This window comes from Centruroides vittatus, unplaced genomic scaffold, assembly GCF_030686945.1.
Source record: "Centruroides vittatus isolate TY-2023 unplaced genomic scaffold, ASM3068694v2 contig_894, whole genome shotgun sequence".
Lineage (NCBI taxonomy): Eukaryota > Metazoa > Arthropoda > Arachnida > Scorpiones > Buthidae > Centruroides > Centruroides vittatus.
The window spans coordinates 1-13535 of NW_027122584.1; the positions used below are offsets into that span (position 1 = coordinate 1).

Consider the following 13535-nt stretch of genomic DNA (forward strand, 5'->3'; position numbering starts at 1 on the left):
ATTGAAAGGATTATATTTTACATTTCCATTAAATGCGGTATTAGAAACTAAACCGATAGTCATTCTATAAGGTAATTGCCCAATTACTGCATTTGAGATATTAGTAGACTGTATTCCGCTACTTAAAGTAAAAACTTTTATATCTGCTCTTCGAAATGGCATTTTTATGACACCCGTTTGCAATGCTTTTTCTATGCCTATTTGAACAGATGAACTAACATCTACTTTGTTAATTTTTAAAGATGCATTTTTAATAATAATTTTATAGTTATCATTAGATGCCATTAAAGCAAAATTATCCTTAGATCTTTCCAATTTAATTCTTAAATCTACGTTATTAATTAACAATTTAGGTTGATGCGACAAATCAATATGTAATCGTCCTACTAAATCTATTAGTTTACTTTGTTTAGCAACATTAAATCTTTTAGTCAATCCCTCATTATTTTCTTCTATCGAATCCATATATTGCGCAGTATCTTTATAAAATAATGCACTTGTTAAAAATGTTTTTTGAGCATCCTTTGAATAAAATAATAAGGCATCTAAAATCGCCCGATATGGATAATTAACATTTGAAATAATTTGCTTGTCGTTTAGAAAAACAGTACATTGTGAAAACAAACTATTTAAAAAATAATTAACAGGTACAACTTTTTCATCAGCTCCCACATCTGTTCCATCCTTTTTGGCAATTTTTACTTGAACATGCAGATAAATTGAATGTAAGTCGATATAATTTTCACCAGAACCGGATACATAAAATTCAATAGGTGCACGACTGTCAGAAATTGTCGCAATTGGGTGAACTATAACTTCCGATGTACTGTCGATAGCGAGTTGAGTCGAAACGGTACTAAATAAATCCAACTCACTTTTAGTGCAGGGGCACGAATGGGGGTCCATTTTCTCATTCGGTAAATATATCTTGTACTTTCCGTCTTTTATTCTGTGACTGAACTAATCTTCTCAATCGTTTTCTTTTTATACCCGATCCGCTTTGTACTTTTTTAACTATATCATCTTTGATTTCGCTGCCGATATCTTTTAAATGCGCTTTTGTTGACTCTTTAAATGATTTTCCCGCAATTACGTCTGATCCAACACCCGTGGCAAGATTTAATACTTTTCGTCCAAGATATTTTCCAACTTTCCTAAGGATAGGTATAGATTGACGAAATAAATCTCCAAAAAATCCATAACCACGCTGTATTTGGGGCCCTGAAAAATAACCTCTTCCTCCCATTCCCAAACGGTGCCTGAATATTAAATCGGGAGTCAATACGCTACCTCCTGCTTGATTGCAGTAATAATTTATACAAACTTTTGGATCGAGCTTCATTTTGCTGCTCTCAAAGACAAACTAATGCAAACAAATAAAACTATGTTATATTTATAACTGTTTAAAAGATAAAATTAATATTGTTTTTCCTCCAAAAAAAACAATTTCTTTTCCACCTACAGATCTCAGTTCGATTTCTATAATATCAATATAATTTTTCTTTAACGGAAAATACAAAGGTGTCGGGTAAACTCTATTTATCTGTTCTTCTTTCTCAGTCATAACCGGTATAACTCTTAATAATGGTGCAGTTATATCTCCGACATGATGAGAAGCAATAATATTCGAATAAATAAAAATTTCCGAAATTCCTGCAGACATTTCAATAGGATAGCGACTTATATATTCACCGGGTGGAAATTTTACAGTTGTGAACCCAAGAAAATCTTTTAATTCATTTCCAAATTTTACAGAAATATTCAATGGAACTTTTAAAATAACCTTATTATTTGGTAGTAATGCTAATTTTACATGTTTAAAAATTCCCAGAAATTTTTCAGGAGACGAATATAACCCTATAGGAATAAATATTTTTTCATCTCTATAAGTTTTCTTAATTACTTGTTTTTTTCTATTTTTTTCCAAAAAAGTAAAAAATTGTCCAGAGTAATCCTGTGTTGATAATCGAAAATTATAAATTGAACTACCCCTTAATACAATATCTTTGTTGGGTAAATTTAGCATATAAAGTAATTTTGACGAATGATCTACAGTAACATGCAACTCGTGCGCATCTTTTATATTTATATTTACAGTTTGATTATTTTCGTCAAAAATAAATTCAGCTAATTTAGAACCCGTTATTTTAATTATATTTTCATTTATTATATTAATCAATTTCTTCTTATCATCTGTAATGGCAGTTAATGGAATCATATACGATTTATCTGGCAGTAGCTCATCTTTTTCTTTTACAGTTTCTTCAAATGTAACAACGTAATCATTATTGTGATTAGATATATTAAACCAATTTCTTGGAATAATAACTTCTGTAAGTCCAACTCCCCAATTTCCATGTAAATTAATAGGAGGGCTCATTTTCACCATAAAACGAGACTGTGTATTCTCAGGAAACAAGTCCATACTTGCATTACTTATTAACGTTACGAAAAAGTCTGATTGCATCATTTTGTTACCTTTTGTAATTCTTCGGTATAGAACCTTCCTTCTAAAATCTCGTTATGTGTATCTTTTAATACGTAAGTCGGAGGATGCGATAGAAATCGATCGTGAATAACAAATATTTCCTTTGTCCACCCTGGCAGATATCCGCGACTAAATGTTTTACGTATTTTCGAAATTCTAACTAAATCACCAATATTAAATTTAAATTTACTTTTCCTTTTTATATCATATAGCCTGCCAAAAATTGTACCGTAATGCAATGGACCAACTTCAGATGGAGCCATCCCGATACTTCTATGAAAACTATTATTATATCCTTTTACAATATCGTTTAATTTATCAATATATTGATAAGAATTACGATAAGTAAATAATCTATATATTTTATTTCGTAAAGTTTTATTTAATCTCTCAACCACAGAAGCTTTAGTATCTGAATGAGTTGAATAGTGATTAATTTTATATTTTTTAAACAAATTTTTTACTAATCTATTATAAAATTCGGTTCCTTTATCAGTTTGTACATTTTTTGGAATATTTCGTTTAAAAATAATCTGAAATGCCTCCGAAACAGATTTAGGTTTTTTATCCTTTATTGGCACAACGTAACAATATTTACTAAATACATCAATTACTGTTAATAAATATTTTATCCCTTTATTATATCGGGAAAATTGCTTTAACACAATTAAATCAGCCTGCCATAAATCATTAGGATGAAAAGCTTTAGTTTTTCTTCGAGAATATTTAACTCTTACAGGTTTATGTAGAGAATAAACAGATTGAGAAGATAACCATTTTCTGACAGTAGATCTCGATAAATTAGAAGCTTTAACTAGTTTACTCACTCCTCCGAACGATGCCGAAGATTTCGGGTTATAGTATATTGATTTCAATAGTTTCTCCATTCGGGACTCTTCTTCCTCTTTTTCGATGACTTTTTCCACTGGTAAAATACTCTTGGAGAAATTGTAGAAAAAATTTCTTCGGGACTTTCGACTGGCGTCGGTTGATATCTTGGTTTTTCGCCGATTTCGGGTAGAGTTGCCAAACCTTTATTTCCTATCCATTCTCTGGGAACATTTATTTTTCTTACAGCTTCCCAAAAAACGTTAAAGCCCACTGGAGATAACGGCGTTTTTCGATTTCTCATTAAGTGCGAAATTAAATCCACCATATTACTGCCCCCCACGGGGCTGCCACTAACTGTTAATTCACCCTTTGTATTCCATCCGTAATGATTTTGTCTCAATTTATCAATTAAGTGAGGAATATATTTTTGATATAGTTGCGGTACAGATATAGTTATTTGTTTAATAAATGCATCCTCACCATTATCGTCAGCAGAGGGTTTTTCATCGAGCAGTTCTTGATTTTCATCGGACACAACAGATACTCTGACTGGCTCTTTCGGGGCATGGACGGTTCTCTGATATCTCGAAATCAACTGACTTAGTAATTTGACTTTACTATCGTCAGATAAATCAGTACTCTCGAGTAATTCTTCGATATTATTTCCAATTCTTATTTCAGGTTTAATTTTATACGCAGCCAACAATTCGGGAGGAACCAGTGCCATTTGCTTTGCCATTAAATTCTTTTTCCTATTACTTTACCAATTAATCCTCCTGCCATAGACAAAAGTGGTGCCAATAGAAGAGGAAGGAATCCACCAGATTGATTAACCAAAATTTTTTTCTTGGTATTTAAAGGGACTTGTTTTTCACTTAATTTCCTAATTATTTTTTTATATTTTCGTAATTTATGAACATTAGCGGGTATATTTCCCCTCCGCAAATTATCACATATTTCGCACAAAACTTTAACTTGATCGGGAGTGGCCTCTTTCAATATCGCTTTTCGTTGAGAGGGAGTAGTTTTGGCTAAAAATGCTAGCATATGATAATTTTTCTTTACGTTTTTCATTTTATCGGTAAGTATATCCAAACAATACCTTGTTCATCCGGAAAACACGAATCCCGCACCGAAAGTTTCTTGTCCGTTTTGGGATGAAAATCCAATAACAAATAACCAAAATCCTTCTCTGTTGCTTTTTTATATGCATCCATTAAAAAATTACATTTTCCTGCAAAAGCTTGTCTGCCCAAACAACTTACTTGACTTTCATCCCGATTATTTTTAAATAAAATCAAATAATGCGTATTTAATGTTATATCTCTCATAATTCTATTTTTTGGAAACAAATTTTGCATTATCAAGATCACACTTACATTATAATGGTGCGACTCTGTTGTAAACAGAAACGCAGTTTTTGAACCAAGTTCGTGCATCAAATCATCAATTATTACCAAATCCCATCCTTGTACAGATTCAGGTAGGCCATACATAAATGTAATTTCTTTTTCATCTCGAAAAAACGGCAAATATACAGAATAACACCATAAAATTTTCTTAAATGGTTTATCATAAATTTTACAACGAATAATTTTTCTTACTAATGTAGTCTTTCCGCATTGTGACGGTCCAGCAATTATGCAGTTACTTGGATGTTTAAAATACATATCAATCGATTTTATGAACTTTAGTAAATTTATAATGTTTCGATCCACAATTTATCTCTCTAAATATTAATATATTCCTTTTATTCTTTTCAACATAAACTTCCCTCATAACATCTGAACATTCCTCAAACGAATGATATAAGTTGTTACTAACTTCGTTAATTCTACCGTCATCATCAACAATTACAAAACCAAATTTTCCATTACCTTTCCATATTTCTCCGTTAACTTTAAAATAACGCAAAACAATAGGAAAATTATCAGGAATATCGAAAGAAAAATTATTTACCGCAGCAATGCAACTATCAAGTGACTTGTACAAACGGGGAGAAACAGAATAATTTCTGTTACTGTCGTAGGTAATAATAAAACCGTATGCTTCCATGACCGATCCTAGCATTAAAATAAATTCTACAATATCTTAAAATTTAATTTATATCAAAATTCAACCAATCATAAGATAAGTATTAATAAATTATTTGTAAAATTATTTACTTGCTTCCCAATAGGTAGATCCCTGGATTCTAGTAAAGGTATCCATCCATTTGGATATACAGGAGGATATTCTTTTGCTCTTCTTAGTCTATTTGTTTCTTTTAATAACTGCATTCGTTTTCTACGTAATTCCTTCGCATTCATTCTTCCATCCTCATAACCGATATCTGTCATGTCCTACATCGATAAATTACCGTTGAAATGTAAATAATATTTTTTAAACAACCAACACCTGTCCAATTATACTTACAACAACTCTGTTATAAGTTGATAACGAAAAATACATGACTAGGATAATAAGAAAAAATAAAATTAATAGATACGGTTTATTTATTATTGTTGCACTGACGCATTGAAACATATCCAGAACACAGGGATATTTCCAGAAATCCATTGCTACACAGCCGTATATAAAAGCTGAACTTATTTGTTTGAATGATACTCCAAAAAATTTCTGAAAAAAAATTTATTTTCATTAGTAAATAATTTATTAGATTTGATTAATTTAACACTCATAAACGGTTATTATAAGTTATTATCCTAATAGGTTGGCATTGATACAGTTCGGCTTCACAGTTTCAATGGCAACGATTACTGTCACGTTGAAATTTGTTACATCATATCATCTTTATTCAATTAGTCCGGATAATAGAGGTTCTACTGTATTTTGAAAATTAATAGGTATAAATGGAAGTTGATTAATTCTGAATTATAACGAATGAAAAAGAAATATGTAGAAAACGAAAACATATATTTTAAAATGTATACAAAATATAATAATAATAATGAAATTTTAATACACAGATTGTATTGTGTATTAAAATTTTATTATAAATGTAAATCCACAGCAAACTACATTTTTCCTTCTGTTCTCGACGGTTTTCATTTTTGACAAATCTTATTGTGTTATCATTCTAAAGATTGAATTGTTTTGAATTGTTTTCGGTGTGTTCGTAAGCATTAATTAGTAAATGTAAGCAATTCTTTGTTTAATTTGTACGTTCTCTCTATACAAAACAACTTTTAAAATACGTAATAAAATAATTTTTTGTTCTCCTGTATTTACAAAACAACTTTTAAAATAGATAATAGAATAATTTTTAGGTTAACATTTATCTTTAAATCTTAGAATAAACGAACATAAAACTGTTTTCGTGTGTTATTCTCTAATTCTCGATATTTATAAATTTATCAGTAGATATGTTAACTCATTAAACGATCAATATATAAACCTTTTCAAATTGTCCAACTTCCAGCAACACTATGGGCATCTGTTATACCCTAATGTCGTCCATAAAACATTAGGCCTTCTCGTATTTTCTGAACGTGTTATTTATTTACTTTTACCGTCTTATTTTCATAAATATTTTAACGTAAAATTTATCCTTACTGACTCTGTTTGACACTAACCGCGTGTTATACACTTCGGTCATCTTTATCTGCTCCTGTGTAGGATTTCTATATCTCACTGTCAGTACTTTTATCGTATACTAAATGATACTTACGGCGTTGAACATTTTTTATATTAAGATTTCATGTGTTTCGAACGTATTTCTTATTTATATTTGAATTTTTGAAATGTTTTGTATTTTTATTGTTTTCCAAAACGAGATTCGGTTAATATTACCTATGGTAGCGAACTCGGCCATAAGGAAATTTTAGAGGGCGACGGGGAAATTCTAGACTGCGATAGGAAAATTTTTTCCCCCTACATTTAAGATGGCGACGGTGAATTTGTCGGATTATGTTATCAATTGATGAAATCCGTAGAGGGCGCTTCAATCCGTAGAATCGCGAATAATCGGAAGTATGCAAATTTTTCCTCCGAGAGTGGAGTAGGCGTGTTGTCGTGCGAAAAGATTTTCTAGAGATTTTGTTACTTTTTGAATTTTTCTATTACAAGGTAATTAATATTAATTTTAATTTACATTGTGAATTTAAGCGCTTGGAATAAATTTATTGACAAATTTGCTAAGCGTATTCTGCAATTTTTGGAATAGATATTTCACAAGTTTGTCATGTCGCGTTGCGTTTTGGAGTCGGACGAATTTTGGAAAGATTGTACTGGGCGACGTTTTTGTCAGTTAATAGAAGCAGAGTCTTCCGAATTAGGATTAGACGAAATAATTGATGGTGTACCGAAATTTGCCGTAAAACTGGGCCCCCAACACACCGAGGATTTTTGCCAGAAATGTGGCCAAACATGCAAATCGAGTTATCGCAGTGACCGGAAATCATGCGTGATGCGTTGCCGAAAATGTTGGCGGAATAGTTCAGCTCTCGAAAGTTACGTTCAAAGGAAATGTGGCAATATGTCATTGGTGAATCTTTTGACATTCTTACGGCACTTTCTTGGTTTAGAGTGCACGACGAGTATTTCGGCAGTGTCCTCGGGTGATTCTAAACAGGCAGGCATACACTGATCGAATACATCCCGATCACGGAAAAATATTTAGTTGGAAAGAACCAGAGACTATTCCGGCTGCTCCCGCACCTAATGTCAGCAAGAAAGACAAAAAAGCAAGAGAAAACACAAGACAAAGGTGAAAAAAAAGGAAAGTGTTAAAACGAAAGGGGGAAAAAGAGCATCGTCACGTACCGGAGAGTCCTGTTCCGTCGACGAGAAACGTGGAAAAATGGGAAAAGATCAGAAACAAAGTAAGTTATCCTATTTTTTTAATTTGTATTTTTTAGAATTGTAAGCGTAGAACGTAGGGTAGAAATAATCTCCCCTTCGCTGTCTAAATGTAAGGTAGAAAGAAAAATTTCCCTTCGCCGCGTGTAATGTAGAGGTGGGGAAAAAAATCCCTGTCGCCGTCTAGATTGTAGGGTAGAAAAATTTCCCTATTGCCGAGTTCGCTACCAGAGGTAACATTAATCCGAGCTTCTTTTCTGTAAGACATTTCCGAGAGTAAACTAAAATGAATAAATATATTCGAGTTATATTATAAGGATTATTTGTTTATATCTTATGAAAAATCAATACAACAAAACATTTTACTTATTATAATTTTATAAAACAAAGTAATAATCATTCATAGAGTAGGTACAAAAGTCAGTTCGTGTACTTTGTGCTGACTGTGAAATGTTTATTACAGGCAATGATGCAGTTAAATTTTTGTCATGTAAAGGCTAAGGATTGAGGAGAAAAATGAGGTCAATTGTATCTCCAGTTATGTCGAAAGTAATTATAACTTTATTTTTGTTTTTTTAGTATTTACTATTCTTTTTTTTACTATTCTGAAAATTAAGTATTTTGTCGTTGAAAAATATTAAAAATGTAAAAAAATGTAAAAATTTAAAAGAAATTCCGCTATAGGCGAGTTTAATTATTGCCAAGAAAGTTAATTAATTCATTGATAGATTTTTTTTTGTGGTAAAAATCGTAACAACATTTATCGGTTTCGGTAATAATTCGATGATTAGATTATATATCAATCATCCAGTTATACACAATAATATTTAAATTAAATCTATCAACATAAATACTTACAAATATTAATAACCTTGATTTAGAAATGATAAAAATTTAATGTTGTAATTTGGAAACTTAGGCAGATTAATATTAATTATTTAAAATGTAAGATATTCTTCAATTAACTTCAATCTTACTTAGTACAGTAATTCGTAAATAAGAATTAATTTATGAATAAGCCATGGTATTAACAACCCTCATTTTTAAATTTCGATAAGACAACGTCACACACTTATAAGTTGAGGTACAAAAGTTAATCTTACAAAATCATTTCAAATATTTAATAAATTAGTTTTTATGAGAAATTTATTATAAACATTTTATATTATTTAGTGGAAAACTTTAATTTTTATTTTTGAGAACATATATGAATTTTCTTGAATTCTGTAATTTAAATATAAGAAAGTAATTGTTCTTTTACTGAACAATTTTCACATATTTTTATTGCGCAACAAAGTCGTTAGTTTTGACACAGTATACACTGTCTGCAGCTTTACTTATAACTTAAAATAAATAAATAGTGGAAAGTATTCGACAACATATTTTTAAAATTAATTTATTTGTAATCTTTAACTAGTAATAGAGTCGTGCCACTCATCTGTTGAACTCCTTTCAAAGGAAAATGTTTAAATTAAAATAATGATGTGACTTGCAGTTCGCACCAGAAATGTGTATATAGTTTGAGGCCTATTGCCTCTCAGGTATCGAAATTCGCGTTTTTGTTTCATTTTTCTAATTTTATTTTGGAAATTAAGGAAAGACAAATAGATAAAATCATAGACGACAGAGGGGATTTATATGTCTACAATTTTTCAAAATTGCAGCCAAATAAAAATATTTTTTTAAAATCTCTATGAAACAAGAAAGAAAATATCAACCAACCGTAATGCTTAGGAATTACGTTTCATAAGAACACTACAGCATTCAGAATGTTATAAATTAAAACCGAGAAAATATATATTAATTTTACACTATAATATAAAAAACGATAATATAAGTGGAATACTGTGTAAACAATTTATGCCGTGCAACACGATCATTTTGAATGCTGCCCTTAATAATATGCATATTAAGATATTCTTACCTTATTTAATATTTTATGACCGAACTTACATCTGATCCATGCCTAGTGTAAGTTAGAATGTCGCAACATTTTAACTTTTGGCCGAGAAAAGGTCAGATATAGCGATTTTATATGTCAATTAAACATTAGTTTTTTTGAATGTAATTATGCACACGTCAAGAATTATATCAACGATAACCACATTCGTGATTACATATTTTCTCAGAACGTGGGCTGTAATTTTTTGTCATATATTTTATTTATTTTATTTAATATATATTTTTTCGACTTCGAATTAATAGTGGCTTAGCTGCGTACATCATACTTATCTTTATAACAATAGAGTCGTACCAGTTATCTAACTATGTTCTGGGGAAATATACACGATGGTTATAATTAAATTTTCCTACTCAGACGTATCTAGAGCTCGTTCACGTAAACATATTTTGATGAAACTTGGTGTATATGTTAAATATACAATGGGAAATAGGAAAATGCAAAAAACTTAGTTCGAGGTTCTACCACTAGATAAAAAATGGCGCATGAAAAAGGGAAACACAAAATACAAACACACATAAAGATGTTATTCACAACATTCGTTATCTGTCAGAGGAAATGGCGTTGTTGCACGTGCGGAAAAATTCTCTGAAACAAATCTAACAAAAATGTTTCCATAAGAACTTCGAGCTGTGGCAGTTAATCGAAAGCTACAATGACCAACGGAACGACCTTCAACCAATTCTCTATGTTCACTTCGTCTATGTATCTAGTTTTATTTTTTATGTCACGATAGTTGTCATAAATGGACTCAAGCTGAAATAATATTTACATTAATTTTTATCATAGTCGTGGTCAGTTTTGTTTAAAACAACTATTTGTTGTCGGTTTCTACAGCAATGGTAAGTGAAATATAAGTAAAACAATAATTTGTTTATAAGATACGTAAGTATTATTTTCATTTTATGATAGATTGAACTTTTTGTATAAAAACCGAAATATTCAAAGAAACACTCTATAATGAATAACTGGTGAAAATTTACTTGTATGTGTTTATACAAATCAATCGGTTAGCCTGGTTTGAGTTCGTGCGAGTTTGCAATGCAGCACTTCAACGATAAAATTTCTAACTTATTGTCGAATTAAAGAAAATATATCCTTAGCTAAGAAATAAAATAAACTAATTAAAATTAAGTTTATACGGATAATGTTCAGAATAATTTAGGAATATAAATTCGTGAGAAGAAATGGTTCGCCCTACAGGATTGTATTCTGATAAGTATCAGCCAAATTCATAAGTCAGCTGTTTCTACAAAAAAAGTCTCTCCATTATAATGAATCAAACTACAGTGAGTCGATTGAAAATGTGCAAAATTAGTCATTATTGCTGTCAGGTCTACTTTTTTGTGTGTGTTTTATAAACAGTTTTTCAGTTGACAGACTGCAGAGAAAATTAGTTCTTACCAGTTCAGATTTTAACACTTTGTTATTCTTGCATCTCTTGAAGTTTAGAGGTCGAAATACTTAAAAAATACATATATAATGTGTACATCTTTATGTATGTTTTGCTTAAGAAAATACATAATATTGTAAAAAATGCATCAGAAGTGAATTGCTTTATACATAAAATTTTTCTGGTCTGAATTTAATAATACTATTCACACCGTGAAATATTCAATTTAGTTAATAAATGTAATCGATCGTAAAGATTATATGCAATGTATTAGAAATTGTTCAGTTTGAAAATTATGTCATGCAACATTCCATATATTGACAAGTGAACTAGAAATTGACGCAAGTCGTTTATTCCGTTTAATTTTATTTACTCAAGAATATTGTAAGCAGTAAATACAGTTACTGTAGCTACCTAAGAAAGTTAAACAAAAAATAACTGATTTTAATATTAGAAAAATCTGGAGATACAATACATAAAATTTACGGTGTTGATAGTTTCGTCTTGATTGATATACAGTAGAGAGTCGTAAATCGGCACCCTGGTAATCGGAATCGTCCAATAATCGGCACCATTTTCAGTCGGACTGTGTCGTGCTGAATCGAACGTTTTTGATACTAAATTTACTTCTAAAGTATAATTTTCATGTTTTTATATTCTGCAATATACTTATTTTGTTTGTACAAAATGCAGAAATAATATTTAACGATACGATAGCCTCGATTGTTGTTATAAAAATTTTCGTTAGGCTTAAGATCGACGAAAATTCAACACGAAGCGACACGCAACGAAGAAAAATTTGAATATCGGACAGGTTAATATATTTTCTCGTACATAGACCCGTAATCGGAACAAATCCCTAATCTGAACAACCCCTGTCCCCAATTGATGCCGATTTCCGACTCTCTACTTTAGTTTGATGAATTAAAGCGAACCAACGTATGTGAGTACGATAAACATTTGTTTTATGGATAAAATATTATTAGAAACTGGTTCATAATTAGGTGGTATATACGTAAATAAAAACCTGGAAAGCTTCATGTTGTCAGCGTATACATTAGAGTGGAATTCAGTGTGAAAGAGAAAACTTCATATTATAGATACTCAAAAATCAGCATGTAAGAAAGAAGCTGTGTGAGTCGAATAGGACTTCAAAGTAAAGAAATCTCAGTTTTCTTGCAAACTTTAGTGAAATTATACATTTATTTACACGACAATAATTTTTTATCGCGGTGTATTGATAATGACAAGTATCAAAAAGCGTATTTGTTTATTGTATATTTAATATTTCTGTGTGATATATTTCGAATCAATTTTACACGTCATATTTCAAATTGCCTTGTAGTTAAACTTGTTTTTTTTTATGCCGAGTTGAAATATTTCCTCTGTTCTCGCGAAATTTGATTCGTTTTAGAATACTATTTTATATCTGGCTGTAGACAAAACAGTTCGTTACAGCTAACTTTAAAGAAATAATACGATATCTTACAAATTTAATCTATTACAAAACTGGCAAATGTACCCGGCATTACTTCGGCAGAACAATTTGGACGACTTCGTAAATATTGTACGTTTGGAAGTTAAGTTATTACTATTAATGGTAATTGTTATGTAACACATACCCTTATTGCTGAGAATCAATATACTTGTTTAAAAAAACGTTTTTAACCTGATCAATTTTTTGAAACGTTTACAATCGTTTTATAATTCAACCAATACGCAATTACAAATTCGAATTTAAACCGGTTCGAACATTTAATTAAGAAAATCAAATATATAAAAATATTTATAACAATGCGTGAAATGTTATTAATTTAATACACTTAAGTACTCAATAAATACAAAACTCAATGAACACTAAACGTAGTTAAAAACAAACAATCGCATTTAAAATACTGTAGCTAAAAAGATTGCTGAGTGTCATAATTGATTCTCTACTAATTTGACCTTCGACTCCATTGATAAAAAAGTAAGCGAGTGTATGCTATTAACATGTAACATGTTACAGTCCATTTTTCAACAAACGAATGAATATAGTCAAACCTGTTTTTGTGCGGTCTTTT

The 13535-nt window shown here is 30.4% G+C and overlaps 1 protein-coding gene and 1 long non-coding RNA gene across 2 annotated transcripts; both read right to left on the bottom strand.

Moving 5' to 3' along the window:
• Window positions 1-21: 21 nt before the first annotated feature.
• On the bottom strand, window positions 22-906 carry LOC136983918 (uncharacterized protein F54H12.2-like; the record flags this gene model as incomplete). Its single annotated transcript, XM_067280808.1, has 1 exon — window positions 22-906. A coding segment is annotated over exon 1 (885 nt), but the record flags the coding sequence as incomplete, so codon positions are not given.
• A 4669-nt stretch (window positions 907-5575) lies between these two features.
• LOC136983917 (uncharacterized) lies at window positions 5576-5858 on the bottom strand. Its single transcript, XR_010882124.1, has 2 exons — window positions 5735-5858; window positions 5576-5661 (listed from the first exon to the last, which is right to left on the bottom strand). It is a non-coding gene; the product is annotated as an uncharacterized lncRNA (long non-coding RNA).
• Between the last annotated feature and the right edge of the window lie 7677 nt (window positions 5859-13535).